Source organism: Odontesthes bonariensis, chromosome 4 (genome assembly GCF_027942865.1).
Source record: "Odontesthes bonariensis isolate fOdoBon6 chromosome 4, fOdoBon6.hap1, whole genome shotgun sequence".
Classification (NCBI taxonomy): domain Eukaryota; kingdom Metazoa; phylum Chordata; class Actinopteri; order Atheriniformes; family Atherinopsidae; genus Odontesthes; species Odontesthes bonariensis.
The window spans coordinates 14,599,062-14,622,593 of record NC_134509.1 but is presented as its reverse complement, the minus strand read 5'-3'; the positions used below and the strand labels follow the sequence as shown (position 1 = coordinate 14,622,593).

At 43.5% G+C, this 23,532-nt stretch overlaps 2 protein-coding genes across 2 annotated transcripts in view; one reads left to right on the top strand and one right to left on the bottom strand.

Moving 5' to 3' along the window:
• The window catches only part of frem3 (Fras1 related extracellular matrix 3), a 31,952-nt gene extending 17,113 nt beyond the window's left edge, over positions 1-14,839 (top strand). The window contains exons 3-24 of the mRNA XM_075463136.1: positions 1,463-1,609; positions 2,228-2,458; positions 2,584-2,709; positions 2,809-3,060; positions 6,365-6,514; positions 6,601-6,810; positions 7,156-7,353; positions 7,458-7,622; positions 7,877-8,059; positions 8,128-8,258; positions 9,362-9,520; positions 9,658-9,961; positions 10,047-10,178; positions 10,277-10,608; positions 11,321-11,513; positions 11,616-11,720; positions 12,048-12,175; positions 12,265-12,399; positions 12,612-12,738; positions 12,824-13,011; positions 13,096-13,242; positions 13,323-14,839. Of these exons, the coding sequence (XP_075319251.1) occupies positions 1,463-1,609; positions 2,228-2,458; positions 2,584-2,709; positions 2,809-3,060; positions 6,365-6,514; positions 6,601-6,810; positions 7,156-7,353; positions 7,458-7,622; positions 7,877-8,059; positions 8,128-8,258; positions 9,362-9,520; positions 9,658-9,961; positions 10,047-10,178; positions 10,277-10,608; positions 11,321-11,513; positions 11,616-11,720; positions 12,048-12,175; positions 12,265-12,399; positions 12,612-12,738; positions 12,824-13,011; positions 13,096-13,242; positions 13,323-13,889 (4,310 nt within the window). The 3' untranslated portion in view covers positions 13,890-14,839. The remainder of the gene's footprint in view (positions 1-1,462; positions 1,610-2,227; positions 2,459-2,583; positions 2,710-2,808; positions 3,061-6,364; positions 6,515-6,600; positions 6,811-7,155; positions 7,354-7,457; positions 7,623-7,876; positions 8,060-8,127; positions 8,259-9,361; positions 9,521-9,657; positions 9,962-10,046; positions 10,179-10,276; positions 10,609-11,320; positions 11,514-11,615; positions 11,721-12,047; positions 12,176-12,264; positions 12,400-12,611; positions 12,739-12,823; positions 13,012-13,095; positions 13,243-13,322) is intronic.
• A 45-nt stretch (positions 14,840-14,884) lies between these two features.
• On the bottom strand, positions 14,885-23,475 carry smarca5 (SNF2 related chromatin remodeling ATPase 5). Its single transcript, XM_075463137.1, has 24 exons — positions 23,203-23,475; positions 21,719-21,841; positions 21,462-21,628; positions 21,262-21,362; positions 21,054-21,154; positions 20,750-20,929; positions 20,378-20,533; positions 20,160-20,291; positions 19,958-20,026; positions 19,747-19,856; positions 19,408-19,634; positions 19,013-19,134; positions 18,734-18,886; positions 18,433-18,565; positions 18,130-18,278; positions 17,909-18,031; positions 17,701-17,808; positions 17,492-17,605; positions 17,277-17,399; positions 16,477-16,609; positions 16,252-16,370; positions 15,932-16,144; positions 15,726-15,836; positions 14,885-15,378 (listed from the first exon to the last, which is right to left on the bottom strand). The coding sequence occupies exons 1-24, from the start codon at positions 23,266-23,268 to the stop codon at positions 15,313-15,315; spliced, it is 3,099 nt and encodes a 1,032-aa protein (XP_075319252.1). The 5' UTR covers positions 23,269-23,475; the 3' UTR covers positions 14,885-15,312.
• Between the last annotated feature and the right edge of the window lie 57 nt (positions 23,476-23,532).

Sequence of the window (23,532 nt, the reverse complement as noted above, 5' to 3'; positions counted from 1 at the left end):
ATGTTGAGTTAATTGTAATAATCTAGAAAAGGAGGAATACAGTTTATTCAGGCATTTCACTCTTTGCAGTCACTCGAATTACAACGAGCACAACCCTGCTGCTCCTCTGTGTCCTGCTCACGGTTTACTTCAAAGGGGAAGACACCGCACACTCTTGTCCATCATGCTGAATTTATTGTACAAACAACGTTTCGGCCAGTGTGGCCTTTCTCAAGTTTTTACAAAAGTTTTTACACAAGCAAAGTGAAAACACCTCTTATAAATTGTCCTCTAGTATGTGATTGGTTGACAACAATCAGTTAATTAGTCCCATGACACCTGCCAATCAAGGTGGAGTCTCGTCACACATTAATCAATCACATTTGTTTACATTGGCAAATAGTGTCAAAAGGACAGGTAATAGGTTTAGACAATTTATAAGTATTGGAAGAAAAAAGAAAAACATAAACATAATAATACACCAGCCCCTGTGAGTGCAAAAGATCCAAATACCAAGTGGTCTATATACAATATAGTCCCATGGTGGGAAGACAAAATAATATAACGTCAATACTTGCAATGTTTAAATCAGGCCACTAGGGGCCGTCATAAAAAGCATTGTATCACCCTGTCAACCCATCAAAAGAGTCCAGACCTGCAGAGTAACAATGAGTCTAGTTAGAGAAAACATTTCAGTTCAAATTCCACATTTAAACCAAAAGGAATTAATGTCCTAAGGGAATGAATATAATAATTTTCTCTCTGAGATAGTAGACGTTCAAGGTTACCACCCCGTCTAGGTAGAGATACCTTTTCAATGCCTATATATTTTAGCGCAGAAACCGAATGACCAGCTTCCACAAAATGCGCTGCAACTGGATAGTTAAGGTTTTTACAGCGAATAGTGGTGCGATGCTCCGCAATGCGTACTTTTAACTCCCTACTGGTTTTACCAATATATGACTTTCCACATGGGCACATAATCAGATAAATAACAGACTTAGTGTTGCATGTGATAATGCCCTTAATTGGAATACTTTTACCTGTATGTGGATGTTTAAATGAAGTACATTTATAAGTATAACTGCATTGCACACAGGAGCCACATTTACGGTTTAACATAATTCATGTTCATAAACATAATGAAATGTGCCCACTTTACAAGAGTATCGTTATGCATATAGTTATCCCTAACTAAAGGTTGAGAATAAGACAGAGCATTAAATAAAAGTGGATGAGAATCAGAAGTAAAAAGAAGTAATGCAAATCCTCTTGAGGTGCAGTGAAGTTAGACTTAGAGAAGCCCGGGTATTAAGTTATCATGTTTCCCTTCCGAAATGAAAATGCCCCTTTTATTCCTTTTATCCCCGGGCCCACCACAGATTGCAGTTTACAAGCTTCACTAACTCCTAATATGAACAGAGCTGATTTTGGTACAGTTGAAAGGAGCTCTGAATGAAAGCTTTTTTTTCACTCACTGCAGGTGGAAATAAACTAAGACCTCAGCCGTTCCGGCTCAACTGGGCTTGGATCTCTCTGGAGCGGGAATACTATTTGGTGGATGAAGATGCCAAATTCTTGGAGGTGAAGCTGAAACGCAGAGGCTACCTGGGAGAGACCTCTTTTATCAGTAAGTGTTGAGAGCCAATAAAATGTCACTATTAAGCTTCGTTCTGATTTATTGACAAACAATGTATCTTTACAGATGTTCTTCTTTAGCGATTTTATCATAATTTGTGGATGACTTTTTTTACATACAGGTTAGGTTCAAAATATTTCTCTCACATGCCTCTCAATAAACAATATGAAGAACAGTGAAACTACACAACCCCTTATTTGTCATTTTAACAGTGAATAAAAGCTCTCTTTATCTGCCTTCCTAGACTTATTACTTCATTTAGCGAAGCAGGATCTCCACAGTTTACCCTAAAATAGCACAACAGAAAACTTTTCAAGTTTGACCACTGCTTTCTTCCCTCTCGTCAGTGAAATAATACAATTAAAAGCGCATCAGCATAGTAGTGTTTAAGTCTTTCACACATTTGTGTGATCTATGGTCACATGTGAAACAAGAAGCAGACAAAGAAGCAACTCCAACTATAAATAATGTGTCAAAATTTACTGAACTAAACTATGTGTGTGTGTGTGTGAGTTGTAAGACACAGTATCAGTTTGCATTGTTTTGTTAAAGTGCCACCAGAGTCTCCCTTTGGTTACAGCTCAAAACATGTGCATCCCTCTCCCTCAGGTATTGGAACTAAGGATGGCACAGCAACGACGGACAAGGACTTCCGTGGTAAAGCTCAGAAGCAGGTCCAGTTCAACCCAGGGCAGACTACAGCTACCTGGAGGGTGAAGATATTCACAGACCAGGAGTTTGAGACCTCAGAGACCTTTGAGATACAGCTGTCAGACCCAGTCATGGCGGTGCTGGAATTTCCCGACTCCGCAACTGTGGAGATTGTGGACCCTGGAGATGGTAGGAATCTGTTTTTTTGAGCCATTTGAAGCAATTTTAACTAACTTTGTTTTCACTTGTTTTTTCATGACGGTATGTAAAAAAAAAAAAAAAAAACACTTTGTTTTGCTCTTCCCCATAAACAGAATCAACAGTCTTCATCCCTCAAGCAGAATTCAAGATAGAGGAGGATATTGGGGAGCTGTTAGTTCCGGTGAGGCGGTCAGGAGATGCTAGCCAGGAACTTATGGTAGTCTGTTACACTCAGCAAGGTGAGATTAAAATGCTCACGTATGCAGCCTTACAAAAGTTTTCTCAAAGGAGTCCATTAAGACATCGGATGTCCCTTCTTTGTTCCAATAATTCCTCAGGCACGGCGACTGGCACCATACCCAGCACTGTTTTGTCCTACTCTGACTACATCACCCGACCAGAGGACCACACCAGCGTGCTGCGTTTCGATAAGGACGAGAGAGAAAAAGTCTGCCGCATCATTATCATTGATGACTCACTTTATGAGGAAGAGGAGAGCTTTAACGTCAGCCTGAGTATGCCGATGGGGGGCCAGATGGGCGCCAACTTCCCATCTGCCAAAGTCACCATTTTGGCCGACAGTGATGATGGTGAGTGGCAGCACTTTTCTCACTCCAGCAGACTTCAAGTGTCAGGTGCTGCATTCTCAGCTAACTAATATTTCTATTTACTGACTTCTGCAACCCTGAATATTACTGTAGCTTAACAAGATGCTCCAAATTCTTCCAATGCCTTGATACCACATATTTATGTGTTCTCATTCAAGCCATCCAGAGTCCCATTCTCCTATGGGAACCCCCTAATCTCCAATGTGTGAAACTCTGCTTTCTTTAAAGAGAGATCCGATTTATTGGTCATGCACACACACAAAATTTGTCCTCTGCTTTTAACCCATCCAGGTTGGCACCTGTTGACACACACATGCACAGGGTCAGACACTCAGAGACAGATGCCAACATGGAGCGGTGGGCAGCCATTCAGCACCTGGGGATCATGGGGGTACGGTGCCTTGCTCAAGGGCACCTCATCCATGACAAGGTGGACAGACACCCCTCCAGCTGTCAGATCCACCAATCTTTTTTTTTTTTTTTTTGGAGGGGCGAGAGTGGGAATCAAACCGCCAACCTTCCGGTTATTGGACGATCGACTCTAACCACTGAGCCACGGCCTTTCTACATTTCCATTTCAGTATCTGTTCTGCATTAATCCACCAAAGGTGCGCAGAGAGTAGGATCACCGCTGCACCAACAGATAACTCTGGATTCTGTTTACACACTGCTTCATCTGCCTCTGTGTGTGTTAGAAACAAGAAAACAATAGAAAGGGTTACGCAGGACAATGGCAGCCTCAGTGGATGTCATGCTACACTGTAGCCCGACAGATAAAAAGGACTTTAAAACCCTCTCTGCTCCCAGAGTGACCCCCCTGTCGTCATTGGCATTCAGGGGAACTAAATGGGATAGAGAGGCCATCCTTTTGTCTGCAGAGACCAAAAGGCAGGTGGTTGGGAGAGAAGAACTATTGTCTTCATGACTGGCATGTTTTGCCTCTGTCCCCTCAGCTAGATGGTATTCAGGAATATGTTTTCTGTTTAAAGGCACTAAACTCTAGACACTAGTTCTCCCCCTCTATTTCTCCCAACTCTTAGCAAAGCTAATTTACTGGATAAGCTTGAAATACAACTGAACTCTCTGTATAAATAATTGGCTTACATTCCCAGACATGTGAAAAGACAAGACACCTCAGTCAAGCCTTTATTGTGGTTTTACTTCTTGGTGGGTCCTGACGTAACACTAGGCCATAAATCTAGTTCAGTATCTGTATGTGTGTGTGTGTGTGTGTGTGTGTGTGTGTGTGTGTGTGTGAGCGTGTGTAAAACCATCTGCCTGTCTGAGTAAACTTGTGGTTTGAACTCTTGCCAACAGTGAGCCACCATTGTTACTGTATTTGTCAGACTCTTCCTCCCACTGATCTCGAGGTTGCCATGTTGGCGCTCATTTCCCCCTCCCATCCTTCTGCTCGGCACTGAACAGAGGCACTGAGAGGCGCTGAAAGTGTGCCAGAAATTCTTCCTTCATCATCAGTTCTCCGTTACAGTAAACATAAACTTCGATGTCAACTCGAGACCAGATTTGCACTTTCTGTTCAAGCAAAATTTGAAATAAAATGTCATGACCAAACACATATGACGGCCACATATGATGAATGGGAATGTTTAAATAAACTTACAAAGAGTGGGAGCATGGACCAAGAGAGAAAATTGGATTGGTTGCAGATGCAATCCCTTTTATTTATACTGTGCTTGTTTTGTGTTTAGGGTTTCAAACTTGTCAGGTGTTTCTTGATAGCCCAAGTGAGGGTCATGAGGTAAACTGTAACAAATTTGAACGGCAAACGGCTCAAATGCTCTGCAGCACACTTTTACACTTTTTTCACACTACACTCATGTCGTCAGAAAAATGACTCTGCTATCTCACACCAATGTACTTAGCTGAAGTGTGCTATTATTAGCCATCACAAGCTAGCGGTCATCATAGTGACCACTATCCTGTATTTTGCTGCTCCAACAACACTGAAAAGGGTTCAATGCCATTTTTTTATCCAACCTATTAGTCCTATTACTCCTGCTTACGAGCAGTCTATCCCTGCTCGTGAGCTCAACTGAGTTTTTCTTTTTAAAACATGGGTCGAGAGGCGAAGCACGTGCAGTGAAAGAGCTCCCAAATCTGAGATACTAAAAGTCACAAAGTATGTTTTGGTTTTTGCTGCATGTTCTACCTTCTAGTCTCTCGTGAAAGGAGTTGTATTACTTGCGATGTTATAAAGGTGACATAGGCTCACTTATTCACACTTATTCACTTGTATAAGAGTTGCTGTAGTAGGTTTTATTGTCAGGACGGTTTCCTTGGCAGCAGAAGAAGCTTTGGCACAAGTGCTGCTCGTGTATGCAAAGCATCACTTTTAAAGAAGGCACTGTGACAAAAGTTTTATCAATGTTTAATGAATAATTTCTTAAACACTGTGTTGAGTAGTTAGAGGTCATCTTATTAGACAGTGAGAAACAACAAGTATTTACTAATATATTATCAACAACATCATCATAAAAAAAAAACAGAATTTTTCACAACAGGACAACCAAGATCTTGTTATTTTTGATAGATTCAAAATGATGATGTATTTATATGATTATCTTTTTTTTTTTCCTTAGATTTTTACTCTTATATTTTCTTTAGTTTTTGCTGAAAAGTTGAGGACCTGATCTACATGTTTATCCGTTGATCTCTAAGGGCCCTGTCTGGACAGAGAGTGATGAAAACACACTTAATGCAAAAGCGATGAGCGATGAATTGACATTGTGTTCCGGGACTCTTTGAATGCTTGCCATCTGCCTTTTGCAAAGCGTCCGGTTGCCTTTTTGGATTTGCCACCCCCCGCTCCCTGACCATGCTTCTTATCAGCCTCTCGATCATCAAAAACCAAGAACATCTCTTCACTTACGCATCATTCTGCATGCGCATACAAGCACTCGCCTCATTCTTCAGGTGCATCTACAACCCTTTGGCGTTGACTTCAGACAGAGCTGTCTGGATTTAGATAAGTGGGGGAGGAAGGTCGAAGAAGGACAGGATAAGATGGATGACAGTTCTCTTCCTGTGCTGAGACAAAACGGAGGGGATTTGCTCAACTATGTCAATCTGTCCCTTGTAACTTTTTGCAGAGATGCATATATGCTGTCAGATATACTGAGAAACTATCCACAAAAATCCCAATGACCATGCCTGGTTAAAAGCTTATTTTAAAGTTAACATTTTGCCAGATAATTTCTCACCTAATATCAAATAGAAGTTGTACCACTGTTCAAGCTTTAACTTTTATTTTTTCCATATCTCACAGAGCCCTCACTGTACTTTGGGGAGCCTGAGTATGCCGTGGATGAGAGCTCAGGCTACGTTGAAGTAAAGGTCTGGAGGACAGGTACTGACCTGTCCAAGACCGCAACTGTAACTGTCCGCTCCAGGAAGAGTGAGCCTGTTTCTGCGGAAGGTAAAATCAGCAGTTTGTCAGAATTGATGGAATTCAGTCATTGTGTAAAACTCTAATCAGTTAGTGGCTTCTTTTGCTTTTACCAGCTGGACTTGACTACGTTGGTATTAGTCGCAACCTGGACTTTGCTCCTGGAGTGACAATGCAGACATTTAGGGTGACCATTCTGGATGACCTGGGTCAGCCGGAGCTGGAAGGACCTGAGACCTTTGACCTTGTTTTAAGGATGCCCATGAACGCTGTGTTAGGAGAACCGAGCAAGACGACCATCACCATCAATGATACCGTCACTGACCGTGAGTGCCAAATATTCTGAAGTGAAATGACTCGGAGAGCTTCTAGGAAAATCCAATGTTACTTGAAACTCTATAATGTAACTGTATTGCATCTTTTATCAAACACTTGTACAAAATAAATGTACAAAAGCTTTGAAAACTGACTGAAAATAGTACGTGTCCAAGAATGGATCAAACAGAAAATTACAAACAGTAAGTCATTTATACATTAGCTTCAGACAATTGTTTACTTTTTACACACATGCACTGTCACTTAATATATATCAACAGAAAAACGTTGCAGTCACTATTCTAACTTAAACTTGTAAAAACCATCATGTAACATGTCGATCTTTGTCTTTCTAGTGCCAAAGGTTCAGTTCAAGGAAGGGAGCTACAAAGTGGATGAGTCAGATGGGGAGGTGAGAGTCATAGTTTACCGCAGCGGAGACATCAGCCTCAGATCCACAGTGCGCTGTTACACCCGTCAGGGCTCTGCTCAGGTCATGATGGACTACAGTGAGAGACCCAATACTGAGGCATCAATCATCACTTTTCTGCCAGGTCAGACATCCTTCAACTCCTCCCATCTCTGTCTGTGTCCTAACAGCTCTTTTGTAGTCTCTTTACGTTTGTTGTATTCTCCACTCCCTACGTTTACTCCCAAGGTGAGTCTGAAAAGCCATGTGTGGCGAGCCTGATGGACGACTCCATCCACGAGGAGGACGAAGAGTTCCGCCTGGTTCTGGGAAGTCCCAAGAGCAAGTCTCCATATGGAGCATCTCTAGGGGAGCAGAAGGAAGCCCTGGTCACAGTCACGGATGACAAAGATAGTATGTGCCTGCTGAAACCAAATGTATTTTGAACTATGAAATGTCTAAATGAAACAATGGTAGAACAGCAGCTGCATTTAGAAGAAAGAAAAGAGGTTGAATAATCTGTTTGAGTAACGAAAAAATAGTCCCTATTCCCAGAACTGACTTCTATTGTTCTTGCTCTTTTGTTTAATCTGAGTTTGAGCACAGACTAATAGCATTTAACTGTAAAAATTCACATTTTCTATAGTCAACTTTGCTTCCTGTTTCAGAGCCCATCATCCGTTTTTCTGAGATCAAGTACAGTGTGCGTGAACCCCAGGTGAAAGGTGATGTGGCGATAGTGAAGGTTCCTGTTCTGCGGTTTGGAGACACATCAAAGGTGTCTGTGGTGAGAGTGCACACAAAGGATGGCTCTGCGACCTCCGGAGAGGATTATAACCCACTGTCAGAGGGTAAGAGAACCTGGTTTGAACTTATGTTGGAGGCCTTTAAGTTGCTTACTATACAATCTCTTTCTTAGATGTGGTGTTCAAGGAGGGCGAAAAGGAACATTTTGTGGAGATCGAGATCCTGTACGACGGTCAAAGAGAGATGAGAGAGGCCTTCACTGTGCACATGAAGCCTGATGACAACATGGTGGCTGAATTACAAGTGAGTTTCGGGCCACATGGCGCAGAAGCAAACACATGCACGCGAAAACAAATAGAAACTAGGAGAAAGTCCAGTGTGTGCACAGCGCTGTACAGCAGATCTGCACACGTGAACATGCGTCCTGTCATGTCAGCCTGTGTTAAAATAGGCAGGCAGCAGCTGGCAATGCTGTCAGCAGACCCGAACCACAGTCTTATAAAAAGCTTTTCCTCTGGAATGAGATGCTGAGCGGGAATGTCCCGGCGGAGCCAAACAGAAGACAAACCTATAAACAGAACTGTGACATTCTACCCATACACTCATCAGCCACATACTGCTCACTTTACAGAAATAGGTTATCTCCTGCTAAGTTTTGTGCTTCATTATACTGTAATTAAACTGTAGCACCCCAACAGACCCCTGGGCTCTGCATCAGCAATTCTAATTTTAAATGTTTTAATGTTTTGCATGTTTTAAATCTGCGTTTCAATCCAGATCAAAGCTTTCTTTATCTTAGATATACATGTTAAAATCCATGATCATTTTTCCGCAGCACCAAATTTGTATTGTGTCTTAAATTCCTTAGAAATGTGGCAGGAGTGAACAGGAAACAATTTGCAAGTACATTTAACTGAACAGATAATGCATTTATGAACAGAAGACTAAATGAGCAAACTGGTCACAGGACAAAGAGGGCCCATGGAGTCAGGGGACCCCTGGTCATCAGGTCTAAAATAAGATGATAATTTGTATCACACAGATCATCATTTGTATCATATAGATAGAAAATACAAGAAATGTAGGTTGTAAAATGAAGACTTAAACTGAGCACAAACAGAGGCAAAGTGACCCGCATCAGAGTTTAAACAGCTATAAAGAGATGCAAAATTAACAAAAAGACACACAAATAGATAAAGAATGATCAAAGTTAGGCCTGAAACTTAGATTGAAGAGTCACCATAGAGAAAAAAAGGACAAAATTCAGACACAAAACAGCAACAAAATTATGCAAATAGACCACAAAGAGACATCTGTACTCAAGGGCCCACTGAGAACATGTGCATTACTTTCTTTACAACTAATTTTAGAATTTTAAAGATGATGTGTTTTCATCTCATTACCAGATGAACAAGGCCATTGTGTACATAGAGGAAATGGACAGTGTTGCGGATGTTACCTTCCCTGCAGTTCCCCAAGTGGTGTCCCTGCTCATGTATGATGACACGGCTAAAACCAAAGACAGGCCCTACCCCCTCAATGGATACCCTGTTGTGTGTGTGACGGTGGGTAGGATGCTACTTTCTTCACTCTGAAGCACAGGAACCAAACCATTTCTTTGTTTTGTCACTTAAAATGTATTATGAAACCATTTACAGCTTGTGAAAACATTTTATGACTACTTGTTTGCCTTCTCTTCCAGGCCTGCAACCCGAAGTATCACGACTTTGATAAAACAGGTTCCATCTGTTCAGTGGAGAACATCAACGACACGCTCACCCAGTACCGCTGGCTGGTGAGCGCTCCCACTGGGTCGGATGGAGTGACCAGCCCAATGAGGGAGGTGGACACTAACACCTTCTTCACCAACACCAAGTCAATAACCTTGGATTCAATCTACTTCCAAGCTGGTTCCCGGGTTCAGTGTGCGGCAAGAGCCTTCAATGCCAATGGAGATGCTGGTCTGGAACTGTCCAGTCCCATTTTTGTGATCAGCAAAGAGGAGGGTGCGTGGAGGAAGAGGAGACTTAAGACACTAGTGCTAAAATGTGATGACATGACTGATGATAAACTGATGTTAAATCTTTACAGGTATGTGTCAGCCTCGCATCCCGGGTACTGTTGGAGCTGAACCGTTCTCTGCCAAGATCCGCTACACAGGTCCAGATGATCCGGACTTTCCTAACCTCATCAAACTGACCATCAACATGCCTCACATGGATGGTATGTGGCACATTTGTGTGTTTAAGTGTTTAATCATCTCAACTGAAGCCCATAAACTCTTACCATGTGTGACAAGAACACATCTTTCCCCTCACCAGGAATGTTGCCAGTGATCTCCACAAGACCTTTGTCCAACTTTGAGCTGACACTCAGCCCAGATGGCACACGCGTGGGCAACCACCGCTGCTCCAACCTGCTGGACTTCAACGAGATCCAAACCGGCCACGGCTTCATCACAGACGCAACAAAGAACCCTGAAATCATTGGGGAGACTTCACCCTATCAATACAACTCCGTCATGCGGTCAACCAATTCCCTTCGTTTTTACAGGAACCTCAACTTAGAGGCCTGCCTCTGGGAGTTTACCAGCTACTACGACATGTCAGAGCTGCTGAATGACTGCGGAGGCTCAATAGGCACTGATGGACAGGTATGTGTTACTGCAAATACTGTACAGAATTAAATATTCTTAAGGCCAGAATGGTGTCTGAAATGATTCTCTGGCATCACAGTCAGCCGTCTTTTTTTTTTCAACTACACGGAAAGTTAGATTTAAAAAACTAAAATAGGATCATTAAAGCTTCCTTAATTAAAACAAAAAAAAAACATCTATATACTCGTTTTGGGCACTTAAAAAATAGCCTGGTTCGGAGCTGAAAACATTGTTTCCCAATGAGGAAGACAGACCCAAAGTGTGCATTTTTTTTTTTTTTTTTGTCTGCCAGAATAAGCAAGCATTTTTCTCTCTGACATCTTTACACTGAAAAACGTTGTACAGCCATGTGAGCCAAATGGGAGGAGGGGTAAACAGCCTGTGCAGAGATGCTACTACCTGACCACTGTCTTAGTAGATGGCTTTCCAGCAGTATTCATTTTCCTTGATCGTATCCATATTTTTAGTGTCCTGTGTTCCGCTAAAACCCCTCTAACCTCTAACCCTAAATCTAACCTTAGCAGTAAGCCATGACCCTTGGTGATTCTGTGACTTCAACACTAAATCAGAGGGGTACGGGAATAGAACTTAATCCAGTTTTCCAACTAAAGCTTGAAGTTGTTTCAGTAACTCCAACTGTCAGAGACATATACTTGCTACAAATTCTCCAAAATTATTCTTGATTTTGTCTGTTTTCCCACTTATCAAGGTGCTGAACCTGGTCCAGTCCTATGTCACCCTGCGGGTTCCTCTATTTGTGTCCTATGTCTTCCACTCTCCTGTGGCTGTCGGAGGCTGGCAGCACTTTGACCTGCAGTCAGAGCTCAAACTCACCTTTGTGTATGATACAGCTATTCTCTGGCAGGATGGCATTGGCAGTCCACCGGAAGCTGAACTACAAGGTACATTCTCATCTGTTCCCTGCTAAAGAACTTCTTGTAGAGGAAAATAAAATCAGTGTTCATTTGTGAAAAGCTGTCGAATGTTTCCCTCTGTTCTCATAGGAGCCATGTACCCCACCAGCATGCGTATAAATGAGGAGGGCCGTCTCGTGGTCAACTTCAAGACCGAGGCCCGCTTCAGGGGACAGTTTGTTATGTCTCATCCAGGTATGAGAGTGGCGCCGACATGCACATATGCATACCCTAAACCCGTCCTCCGGTGTCATTCTATACAAGCAGCCCCATATTGGGTTACTCTGTGGCCCACATCCTCTCCTCATCTATTTCTGGAGTTCCGCCACAGGGGTCTTCCTGTGTGAAAGTGCCAGAGGTCGTTTAAGCAAATGTCAAAATGACCCTGCAGCTTTTACAGTTAGCTAGCAAGTGACGCAAACAATGTGAGAGATGCCTCTATAAATACGGACCTGGTTGCTAGTTTAGATTGGGCGAAATGCAGCTGTAAATATTCATGACTGTATGCTTATTTATCTTCAGGAACCAGTGTATCTTCCATGGTGATATGTGCTGACCATCCTGGGCTGACGTTTACTCTCGCCCTGGTCAGGACGGAGCCGACATACAACCAGCCCATGCAGCAATGGAATTTTGTCTCAGATTTTGCAGTGAGTCATCATCCCGTGAAAACTTCGATTAGGTTCTGAAGCAACTTAACATTCTCTACAGTTTGCCAATGCATCCATCTGGTCTGTAGGTGCGAGACTACTCTGGGACCTACACAGTGAAGTTGGTCCCCTGCATTGCGTCACCCAATGGAGAGTTCAGCATCCCTCCTGTCTGCCACCCCAGAGAGCCACTAACTTTTGACATGGACATTCGTTTCCAGCAGGTTCGACTTAATATCTTGGGAGTGATCCCCTGATATGTTTTCGGTTTGAATTCATTTCATAGACAGTTCTTAAACTAAAGTTACTAGAAAGTGGAGGAATTTGGAAGTGCAACACTATTCTGTCCATTTGCATTAGTCTTTTTGCTTTTAATTACACCCAAAGCCATAAGCCATATAACCCAATAACTCATAATATAACCCAATGTCTCTAGGTGAGCGACCCGGTGGCTGCTGAGTTCAGTCTCAACACACAGATGTTCCTGCTGTCCAAGAAAGAGCTGTGGCTGTCTGATGGCTCCATGGGCTTTGGAGAAGGGACTGATGCTGCTTTTTCAGAAGGTAGTGCACTACTGCCATCTAGTGGTTTTCAGCAAGAATACAGCATGGTACCATAGCCTCACCCTTTATCCGTCCTTTGTTTCAGGCGCCACAATTTATGGTCGCGTAATGGTGGACCCTGTCCAGAACCTGGGGGACTCCTTCTCATGCAGCATTGAGAAAGTGTTCCTCTGCACCGGAGCAGACGGTTACGTCCCCAAGTACAATCCCACTAATAAGGAGTTTGGCTGCCTTGCAGATGCTCCGTCTCTTCTTTACAGATTCAAGATTCTGGTAAGATCCCAGATCAATTTGGGGTGTTGTGGAAGAATAGAAAGGTGAGGGTTATTTCTGATTTTGACTCGTGATGTTCTGCAGGACAAAGCCCAGCCAGAGACTCAAGCTTCAGCATTCGGTGATGTTGCTTTTAAGGCAACTTTGGCCCAAGACACCCCTGGAGCTCTGTCTTTGGTCCGACAACCAGGCACAGATGGCTTCACGCTATCTTCCTCTCCACTCTTCCAAGTCAGTATAATTCTGACAGTGTGTTCATGTGCTGAATGAATAAGAGGAAAACGCAATAACATCTTGCACTTCTATTTCAGGTGGCTGCTGGTCGAGAATGGTTCATGCACACCATCTACACCGTCCGCTCAAGAGAAAATGCCAACCGCAACATTGGCAAGCGCAGTGTGGAGTATCTCCATCACAGTGTCTCCTCTGTTGAGCAGCCCCACGCCTCCAACACGGGCTCTCGCCACCGCCGGGCTGCCCCTGCTTTCTCTGGCCCGGCTCTGGTCCAGGACATAGGGATCGAAAACAACCGGGGCACCAATATCCAACACATTGCCCTGGACCGAACAGACCGCATGGTGGTCAACCAGCGGCAGCCCTGGTCCTCTAATCGTGACCCCCTCCTGGAGCGCCCCCTGTTGGAGAGTTCGAGCAGAGAGCCAGCTGACACCTCCTACTTACCCATGTTGGTGGGCGTTGCAGGTCTGATCCTCCTCATCTGCCTCATCGCCACGATCGTTCTTCTGCTGCTGCGGCGCAAGAGGAGGGAAAAGAAGACCCATTTCCCTCCGTACAACACCTCCTCCTCCTCGGCTTACACTAGCTACAGTCAAGGCCCGGCAGGTATGTGGAGCAGCTCAGACAGCTCTGAGGTCTAAATGTGGACCCCGCTTCACTCAAACATCTGTCCTCTATTTAAAAGACGATAACAGTCTCCTCCATCACTGTGCCTCCAATGCCTAACTTCTTGTAGCACTGAGTAGCGCCCTGTGGAACCTGTGGACAGCAAAGGATGCCAGTGCTTGGGGACTACACACAGAGAATGAACCGGTTTTTATGGCTTACTGATTTCTGGTGTTGGTTAGTTTTTACAAAAATGTACTGTAGGTTTGTGCCTTTATTACTCACTACTCGGAATCATGAAAATGTATTAAAAAAAAAAAAAGCGCCCCCCCCTCCAAAAAAAAAAGATACTTGCCTCTTTTGCTGGTTGCCGAGTTGTAAAGTATTGCAGTTTATCCCGTGTTTGCAAATGCATGCAGTAAATACAACAAATTCAGACGTATATGGCAACTTTGTTTTTTTTCTATGTTTTTCGCCTTCAAAATACCTTTTTTTTTTATTATTATTACTGTAATTCATGCTGTTTGTTGTTTTGTTTTGTGGAAAATCGAGTAAAATGGATCTAATGTTATATGAAACTAAGTTGAATGAATGGCAATGTGACAAGTGATTTTTTTTTTAGTTTTCCGCTGTGCTTTTTAAAGCCTGCAGCACGCCGCCGATAGGAGTACCATGGTGCCATTAAAAGGGATTGTAAGCTTTTCTGATACGTGTGGCTGAAACTGATGTATCTGTGTAAATATCAAAGCAGGATTCAGACAAGAAAAAAAAAAAAAATTTGCTACGCCCTGGTTTAAACTTGAAGATATTAAATACACGTCTTTCTGGTTGGCTCATTCAGTCCCGAAAGAACCATTTTTCCTTCTGTGGGTGAAAATATTTTTAACAAGCAAACTGTGGCTTTTAATTTGTGTAACATTTTTAAAGGTTTGGATGCATCTACATTTTAACTGCCAAATATAAACGTCACCTTTTTTTTTTTTTTTGAATGAGTGTCTTATTTACCAGGCAGCGTTTTTTTTCTTCCTTTTTTATAAAATGGGAACTTTATTTTGTGATGCTAAAAAAAAGGACACTTTCTACTTCACATAGGAAGATAACAGAACAATGTTTTTCATAAAAAAATAACAGGGTACAAGCAATTGAATGCAGTACAACCAACAGGCATAAATACATTTATCTGAGTTAACTACAATTAAAGAAAAAAACATAAAAAAAAAATAAACCCAACCAAAAAAAAAAAAAAAAAAAAACTCAGCACAGCTGCAGTGTTTAGGGAAGTGATAACAAGGCAGGCTCGTACATCAGCACTTCCTAAAACCCAATACGACCAAATCAGTCCGTCAGATATTTTACAAAGTACATTATCACAGCCTGTCAGACAAACACGGACACTAGGACTACTGATACGAGCTGGCTGCCACTTAAAATTCCAACCCGGCAGGTTGCGAGCTTGCTTCACAACTTCAGCTTTTTCCTGCGTCCTCGACCATCTGGAGTCCCCTCAGCCTTTCGTTTCTGTGCCTGAAACAAAGAGAAGAGGAGGTTGTTTTAAGGAAAAGCCCATCAGAAGCTGTGGCTTCTTTGTCGATGCCAACCAGAGCAGCAGAGTTTTAATCAAACATTTTTGCTACAAATGGAAATGTGTACCAAGCACCCATTGCTAAACCTTCAGATATCAATATTTTGGCAGGTTAAGGTTAAGGCTGCTGGTGTAGTCAACAGCATTGAGGGTGGGGGGGATATTTTAAAAATCCACATTGGGTTTCATTAAATCTGATACTGCTCTTTTGCAAGTTTTAAACTATACCAAACTCAAGACAGACTGCTATGCTCTGCATTCTTTCAGGTTTCATAGATATGCAACTTACTGAGGCGCTCTTTGGTCCTCGTTTCTTTTTCTCAGCCTTTTCTCTCTCCTCCAGTTCCATGTTCTCTCTCTCAATCAGTGTGATCAGAGTGTTACATCGCCTTTGGAGCTCCTACGCAACCAAAAATCACAAAATTTCATTTAGGACACATGCAAATCACGGACAAACGCTGACAGAGGAAATGGTGCAGTGAAGTTAGAGTTCACCATGGCGGTCCGGGATTTGAGGAACCAGTCAAAGCGGAACTGAGGCGAGTTGCGGATGCACTGCCGAAGCTCATCGTACACGCTCTCCTTGTCGAAGCCCAGCTTGTGGAGCATGCAGATGAGGAAACGGTCCTCCTCCTCTGTGTAGTTCTTGCCTTTGTTGGTGCCATAGGAGATTCTGAGCTGATGGAAGGGAGCCTTGTAGCGGCCGATCTGTAAAAGGAGGTAAGACAGGATGAGACGACGCAAAGTTTAACGAGAAAAGGCTCATCTGGCTCGTTTACGACGTAAGAACGGCCAAACTGCTGACAGTCTGCTACCTTTGAGTCCAGTGCTTTCTTGATGCTGATCCTTCTCTGAATCCTGGCTTCTCCCCTCTCTATCTGGGCCATGATCTTCTCGATATCCTGCAACTCATTGCAGCGCTCCCAGAAAACAGCTGGAGGAACATACACAAACATCAAGTCACAAAATACGTCCAAAGCTTTCAATTTGCGAAAAAAAAAAAAAAAAGCCAATACTGTAATAATATTAACAAAAATGACCTGAATACTCCATGACTTCCTCAGGAGTTTTTCCCTCAACTTCTCTGGCAATGTTCTCAATATCGTCTCTTCCCCACTTCTCGTTGGCTTTGATAAACTGGTTGAAGTCACGTTTGTTCCAAATTGTGAATCCCTGCAGGGGGGGGTAAACAGTCATTTAAAGGTAGGGTAGGAGATCCTGGATTTTGAGTCCAGCAAAGCTGCATTTTGAAAATACACAGGTAAAAAGTCCCAACCCTTTTCTTCACTTTCCCCCCGAAGGCATGCCTCTAGAGTACATGAACGTGCACGAGCACGAAGGTGCACGAGCGCTGTTCTGACAGCAAGCATCGATCGTTGCCGTATTTAGTATTTAGTATATGCTAACTATACGTTTAATAATGCTAGGTGCTAGCCAAGCTGGCTCTAGTTTAGCTTCCTGCCAAGCTTCTGGACGTTCACGGAGCAGGGTACGCGCACAGGGAGAAAGAGGGGGAGGGAGGAGCAGATTGCAGTTTGATAGACGGCAACAGTATCCAATCATTGTGAACGGTCCGTTCACAATGATTGGATACTGTTTTTCCTAGATTGTACGTTCTAGAGGCCACTAAAACTTTTCATATTTGTGTCAAAACTTTTAATTAATTGGTTGAAATGGAGGTGTGAAGAGTATTTCTAGCAATATGTAAAAAAATGTTCCAGAAAAAGATCCCCTACCCCGCCTTTAACGTGCGCAGGCTTAAGATAAAGAACATAAAAATACATTTCTAGCGTAACACTTGAGCACCAAATTGGCTGCACTGAGTAAGAACTATCCGTACCTGTTGCAGAAGATTCTCCTTCTCCTCCAGCTCCTCCTCTGTGAGAGCCTCGGCCTCATCGATCTTAGCCTGCTCCTCTTTCTGAACCTGAGCCGAGTTGGGCAGCTCCGGGTTACGGGGAACCTGAACAGATACAACCACAGGTCCACTTAGACGCATCTCAGACGACACCGACTCATAGGAATTGCCGTTTAAATTAAACTTGTCACATGTACCTTGTAGCCTATGGTCTTTCTGTAGAACAGAATTTCTTTTTCAAGAAGCTCAAAGAGACGTGGAGGGAAGAACTGAAAGTCTTGAACATTAGGCTGCTTTGGGGGACGAGGAGCCTGAAAAATTCACATAAGAATATTGTCATTATACCGTTTGCTGCACATGCCCCGCTTTATATACTTGTGCCGTTTGCAGAGTGACCCCGCCCTACCTTTGGAGCTTTGGGCTCGCTGACTCGCAGAGCTTCTCTGAAGTAGGCATCCACGGCATAATTGGCTTTCCGTTCTCTTTTTGGCGGCTCGATCCAGTTGGTAATGACCTGAGTGGAAAGGGAAGATGAAAACAAGGTAAAAATTCAACGTTCCCAGAGTAGGGCAGCGTGCGACGGATCAAACGCTGGTGTTGGTCAGTCTGTTTACCTTCTTCTTCTCTCTGTAGTCCTCTCCTTCAAACGTGTACACGCTGCTGTTCTCCGTGTCCATGGTGAAGTTCCTCAGAGAGCTTTCACCCAGAGAAGAAAGCTTCTCCTTCATCTCCATAGTCTAGCACAAAACAATTGAAATATATCAAATCAATATGCAAAAAAACAAAGCAGTCAAAAAGAAACGGGTGATCAGAAGAATCCCGCTTCCAGCCTCACCTTCCTTTCGCCTCGCTCCAGAATCTCATTGATGTCATCGTCTGTGATCTCGCTCTCTTTGGAAGCAAACACATGTGTGGCACCGTGGCGGATGATGGACAGCATCTCATCTTTGCCCAGCTTGTTTGCACTTGGATCAACGAGTCTTCCTGTTAAAGGAATAAGAAAAATAAGATAACGGTTAGGTCTCAAAATCCCGGTAACATACGCGGTATCCATCTATCGGAGCAGCGCACCGAAGGACGTTAAACATTTTCAACATGCCGATCTAAACGCCAACAGTCAGCAGCTGAGCTAAATCACCTTGCTGAATGACAATAGAGTCCAGGCGCAATTTCATCTCAGCCCTCTCCACAATCCTCTCCTCCACTGTGTTTTCAACGATGAAACGGTAAACGCGCACCTGCTTCTGCTGACCAATCCTGTGAGCTCGGTCCTAAAATAAAAGCAGAGCACGTTATCATCCAGTGTTCTGCCTCTGAAACAACCAGAGCGGCCGCGTCAGAATTAACAGGATGAATTCTCAGGTTTTAAAGAAAACTACCGCCACCCCTTTTGATGGGATTTAAAGGAGACAGGTAGAGCATGTGATGAGAGCACCCACCATAGCCTGCAGGTCCACCTGAGGGTTCCAGTCAGAGTCGTAGAGGATGACCACATCAGCTGTAGCCAGGTTAATACCCAGGCCACCGGCCCTGGTGCTCAACATGAAAATAAACTTAGAGCTGTTGGGTGCATTGTACGCATTGATGGAGATCTGTTGACACAAAAACAGAAAAACGGATTAAATGTGTGCATTTATTACGGTCACGGAAAAATTCAGTCATTTGCTCGCTCTGATGAATCGCAGCTGCTGACACGTGCCGACAGGCCAGCATCTCACCTGTCTCTCTTCGTGTGGTGTCTGGCCGTCCAGGCGACAATACTCGTAGTTCTTCCACATGCAGTAGTCCTCTAAGATGTCCAGCATCCTGGTCATCTGACTGAAGATGAGCACACGGGAACCTAGGACGGAGGGACGAGGAAATCAAGTACGTGAGAACATGTTTAAACTATCGACAGATGTAAATCACAACACTGAATAGGCAACAGAAGAGCGAGTCTAAACCCCATCAATCTTTGACAATTTGACGGACAAATCTTTTGTAAACATGACTTATTATGGTTGCAAGTTGGAGAGTGATGAATCCAGTGTTTAATATATTGCCTAAATATTCTAACTGAACAGCAGTTATCAGCAGCTGGGGATGGAACAGATTCCAGAAACAATCAACATACCCTGCTCCTTCATTTTGGGCAGCAGCTTGTCCAGGACCGCTATCTTGCCACTGTTCACCACCAGGTGGAGGTCGGTCGTGTACGGTGGGCCCGGCTCAGCCCCGTCAAACAGGTACGGGTGGTTGCAGCATTTCCTCAGCTGCATGAGAACGTTCAGCAGACGCATCTTGTCCATTTTGCCGGCAGAGTTCAGGATGTCAATATCCTTCATCAGGATCTTTGTGTACCTGATGAGTTTGGGGGGGGGGGGGGGGGGGGTCAGCTTCCAAGTTCTTTTAAGCTTTGTGGCACAAAGAAGCTTAAATCTGATTTAAACCGAGAAAAACTCAGGATGCTTACCACTCTCGCTGCATCTTACTCAGGCCCACGTATATCTTTATCTCTTTTTTGGGCAGCAGGGTCTTCTCTACGTCAGCTTTGATACGACGAAGCAAAAAAGGACGCAGCACCTACACAACAACAAGACATTCTTATTGTTTGACACTAATAAGGTGCACTGAAACCAAAAGGTTGGCATTCAAACTTAAAGTGAGGGACATTCCGTACGTACAGTGTGAAGACGTTCGACCAACTTCTGATCGCCCAAGCAGTTGTTCGTGTCAAACCAAGAATCAAAGTCCTGAGAAACAAGGAGAAATGAAAGAGTGTGAAGAAACGCCCCTTAATAACAGATCCAAACTCAGGAGTTAACCGTTTAAATTCTGCCTAGGTCACAGTTAAACACACAATTGACGGTGTTGCTTGAATTTTACCTCTGCTGAATTGAAGACATCTGGCAGAAGGAAGTTAAGCAGAGCCCAAAGCTCGTGGAGGTTGTTTTGAAGAGGCGTACCAGTCAAAAGCAGTCGATTGGTGGTTTTAAATTCACGCACAATTTCTGACAGCTACGGAAAAGCAAAAGCAACTTTAACTTTACAAGATCGATACAAGAACAATGTAAACGCTCATTCCATTTCGATGGCTGTCTAACCTTTGACTTCTCATTCTTGATCCTGTGAGCTTCGTCAATGACCAGGTATCTCCAGTTGAACTTCTTGAACACGGCCTTTTCTATGATGAGTATTTCGTAGGATGTGACGCAGACGTCCCACTCTCCTGGCAGCAGCACATCTCTGATCAGGGCATTCTGCAGTTGCAGTGGTTACATTTAGTTTTTCTTTAAACTAGAGATAAATAGCTTCATGCCATACTCGCACACAGTTTGCATACATAAACTAAAGCCAGTGTAATCCACTTTCAAACGTTCTTTTGTTCATATGTGCAGCATAAGCTCATTAAAAGCCACCTGAGACAATCGAATGACTGCAACTGGAAACTAAAAGAAAGTTTCGACGCAGCCTACCCGCTCATCTCTGTCTCCGATCAGGCAGACGGCACGAAGAGAGGGCACCCATCGCTTGAACTCATTCATCCAGTTGTAAAGGGTGGACTTGGGTACCAGCACCATGTGGGGACCGGGGATATTTCTGTAGTGCTTCATGTAACCCAGCAGAGCAATAGTTTGGAGAGTCTTTCCCAGTCCCTAAAAACAAGTTTACAGAGCATGTTGTGAGCACACAAAAATGACACAAAAAAGAAAAGAACATAAAAATCTCCAGTGGCTTGAAAAAGCAAAATAAAACAGACGACAGTGAGAAAGTACTGACCATCTCGTCTGCGAGGATGCCGTTGATTCCATTCTCATACAAGGAGATAAGCCAGTTCAGACCACGGACTTGATAGTCCCTCATTTTTCCTGATTTCACATCTGGATAAGAGACAAGAAAACATAACCTGAACAGCTGCTCATTGTGTACATTTGGTGCATAGCTGCGCTTTGATATCCCCTTAGGTGGAAAATCAGTTGTCGCTTACAGGAGGGAGAATCATCAAAGCGAGTGCACACGTTCGTGGTCTTCGTGCTCTCGCTGAGAAGTTCTTCATCCTCCTCTTGCTCTGTGCGACGATGCCGGTTGCTGTGAAAACAAAGAAAGAGCAACAACAATTCAAGATCAAAACGTGAGCAAACTTCACATGTCAAAAAACAAAGCCACGTTGTGGAGACGAGCGCTTACTCTCCGGCAGACAGCAGGTTCTGCTTCTCGTCTTTTTTGATCCGAGGGCGTCCTGGTTTCATTTTCAGAGGCGAAGTTGGGGTCTTCTGAGCCGCCGGTTGGATGAAATGAGCAAACAACTCTGTTTGCTTCAACAGATATTCAAATCTGTTGGTCCGGTCTGTTTGCTGCATCACGCAGGAAGACGGGCTTTGTTAACTTATGCAGCCAAGAGCAGAGTCATCCTTGTTATACAAGCTACCGGGAAATTTACTTACCACTTTCTCCTCATATCCTGGATTAGAATCTTTAGTTTGGGATGAAGAGGGGGATGCATCTTGCCCATCAGCACCAGCATCTGAAGAGGACTCTTTTCCAGCATCCGAAGACTCAGACTTCTCCTGAGCCAAGTGAAATGTAAAAAAACAAAAAAAAAACAGAACAGTTGTATTCAGTGGTTATGTTTACATCATTGCGACTATAGCATTTAGGAATTGACAAGATAAACTGATTAAGAAGGTAACCTTATATATAAGATGAGATGCTCTCTTGCCTACTTAAGGGAAGGTTGATGCCGACTAAACCCTTAACAACCACAAATTTCTATGTGACGATTCATAGTAGAGGCAAAAAATTGTGATTGTGAACAAATTGTGATGTCCTGTTCAATTGATGTAATTATTAGTTGTAGAAACAATAAAAAGTGGACGGGAAAATGACAGTAAAAATATCAAATTTCTGATAGTTTCATTTCTCTATTTTAAATGCAAGTAGGCCATGCAGTAAATGTGACAATCCAAAAAGAAAAAAAGATACATTCCTGATTTCGGTGTCTTAATATTCTACAAAACCTCTTTCACCCTTTTGTGCCTTCTGCTCCAATTCAGAGCAACAACTTTGGGCTACAAATCAGTCACAACTGAACAGCAAACCAGCTGCTTACCTGTCCTTTCTTGACATTATAGCACATATTCTATTAAAAGTGGTAACATGCAGAACTGACACCGTCCAGAGGCATGAAAATTGTAATAACGTATGTTGGCGTGTTCAGCAGTTTAACTAATCTGTACACATCTTTGTGTAAATCAAACACTCGTGGTAGCCGTGCGTTGAATAACGAAGTGACATCTATCCTATCTTCTTATAACCGTTGATCTTTACATCTAAAACCCCAAAAAACTTTATGGCGTACGGGATTTAGGTCAAAACTCAACACAAAGTACAGCGGTAGTCAAGCTGCCCCCGGTTACAGCAGCCATAACAGCGCCGTCCCTCTGGAAACAAAGACGCAAATGGGACAGTTGAGAGGGATGCTCCTCCTCACTTGTTTCTTCGAGGTTTTCTAAAAGCCAATCTCAATTACAAGCACCGAAGCTGTGTGCATATGGTTTGGGGGTAAACGGAAAGCGAGAGAAGACTCTCGGTTTAATTATCATTGTGTGGCTATCAGCGCTAAGCTAACAGCGTGAGCGCTTATGAGACAGGCTGGCCTAGCTGAGGCTCTGTGCTGTTACGTTAGCTTCTGTTCCTGGATGGGACCGAGATGCTGTTGCCGTTAGCGAATGTAGCGTCCTAGCAGCTAGTTAGCCGTTACAGCTAAGTAGCGCAAAGAGTCAACATTAACATTGACACATTTGTTCCTAACCCACGGATTGAGGGATCCATAGGTTGGAGACATGGGCTTTAAACGTTTTTTGCGGCGTGTTTATGACATATTGATTCGGCGCTGTGAACAGACAATGCCCATTTTAAACCATCTTACCTCCGCTCCCCCGGCTTCTTCAAGTTCAGTCTGCTCTTCCCGCAGTTCCGCGGCACTTTCAGACATTTTGGTCCAATTATCTCTTCTTCTCGGATATATCCTCTGTTAGTATGTGCCCTGTGTGATCTCCTTCTAGAGTCGTAAAGGATTTTCTGAACTTTCGCGCGGTGAGTAAGAACTATCCCGTTGTTTATAATGAAAGACGCACTGGTTCTATAGACAACACTTTCGCGCTAGCAAGATTTTTCTCGCGCACCCGCGCATAAGCACCGGAAGCACCACCCAGCGTACACTGTGTATCGCGAGACTTCGTGGACTGTTGGAAATGTG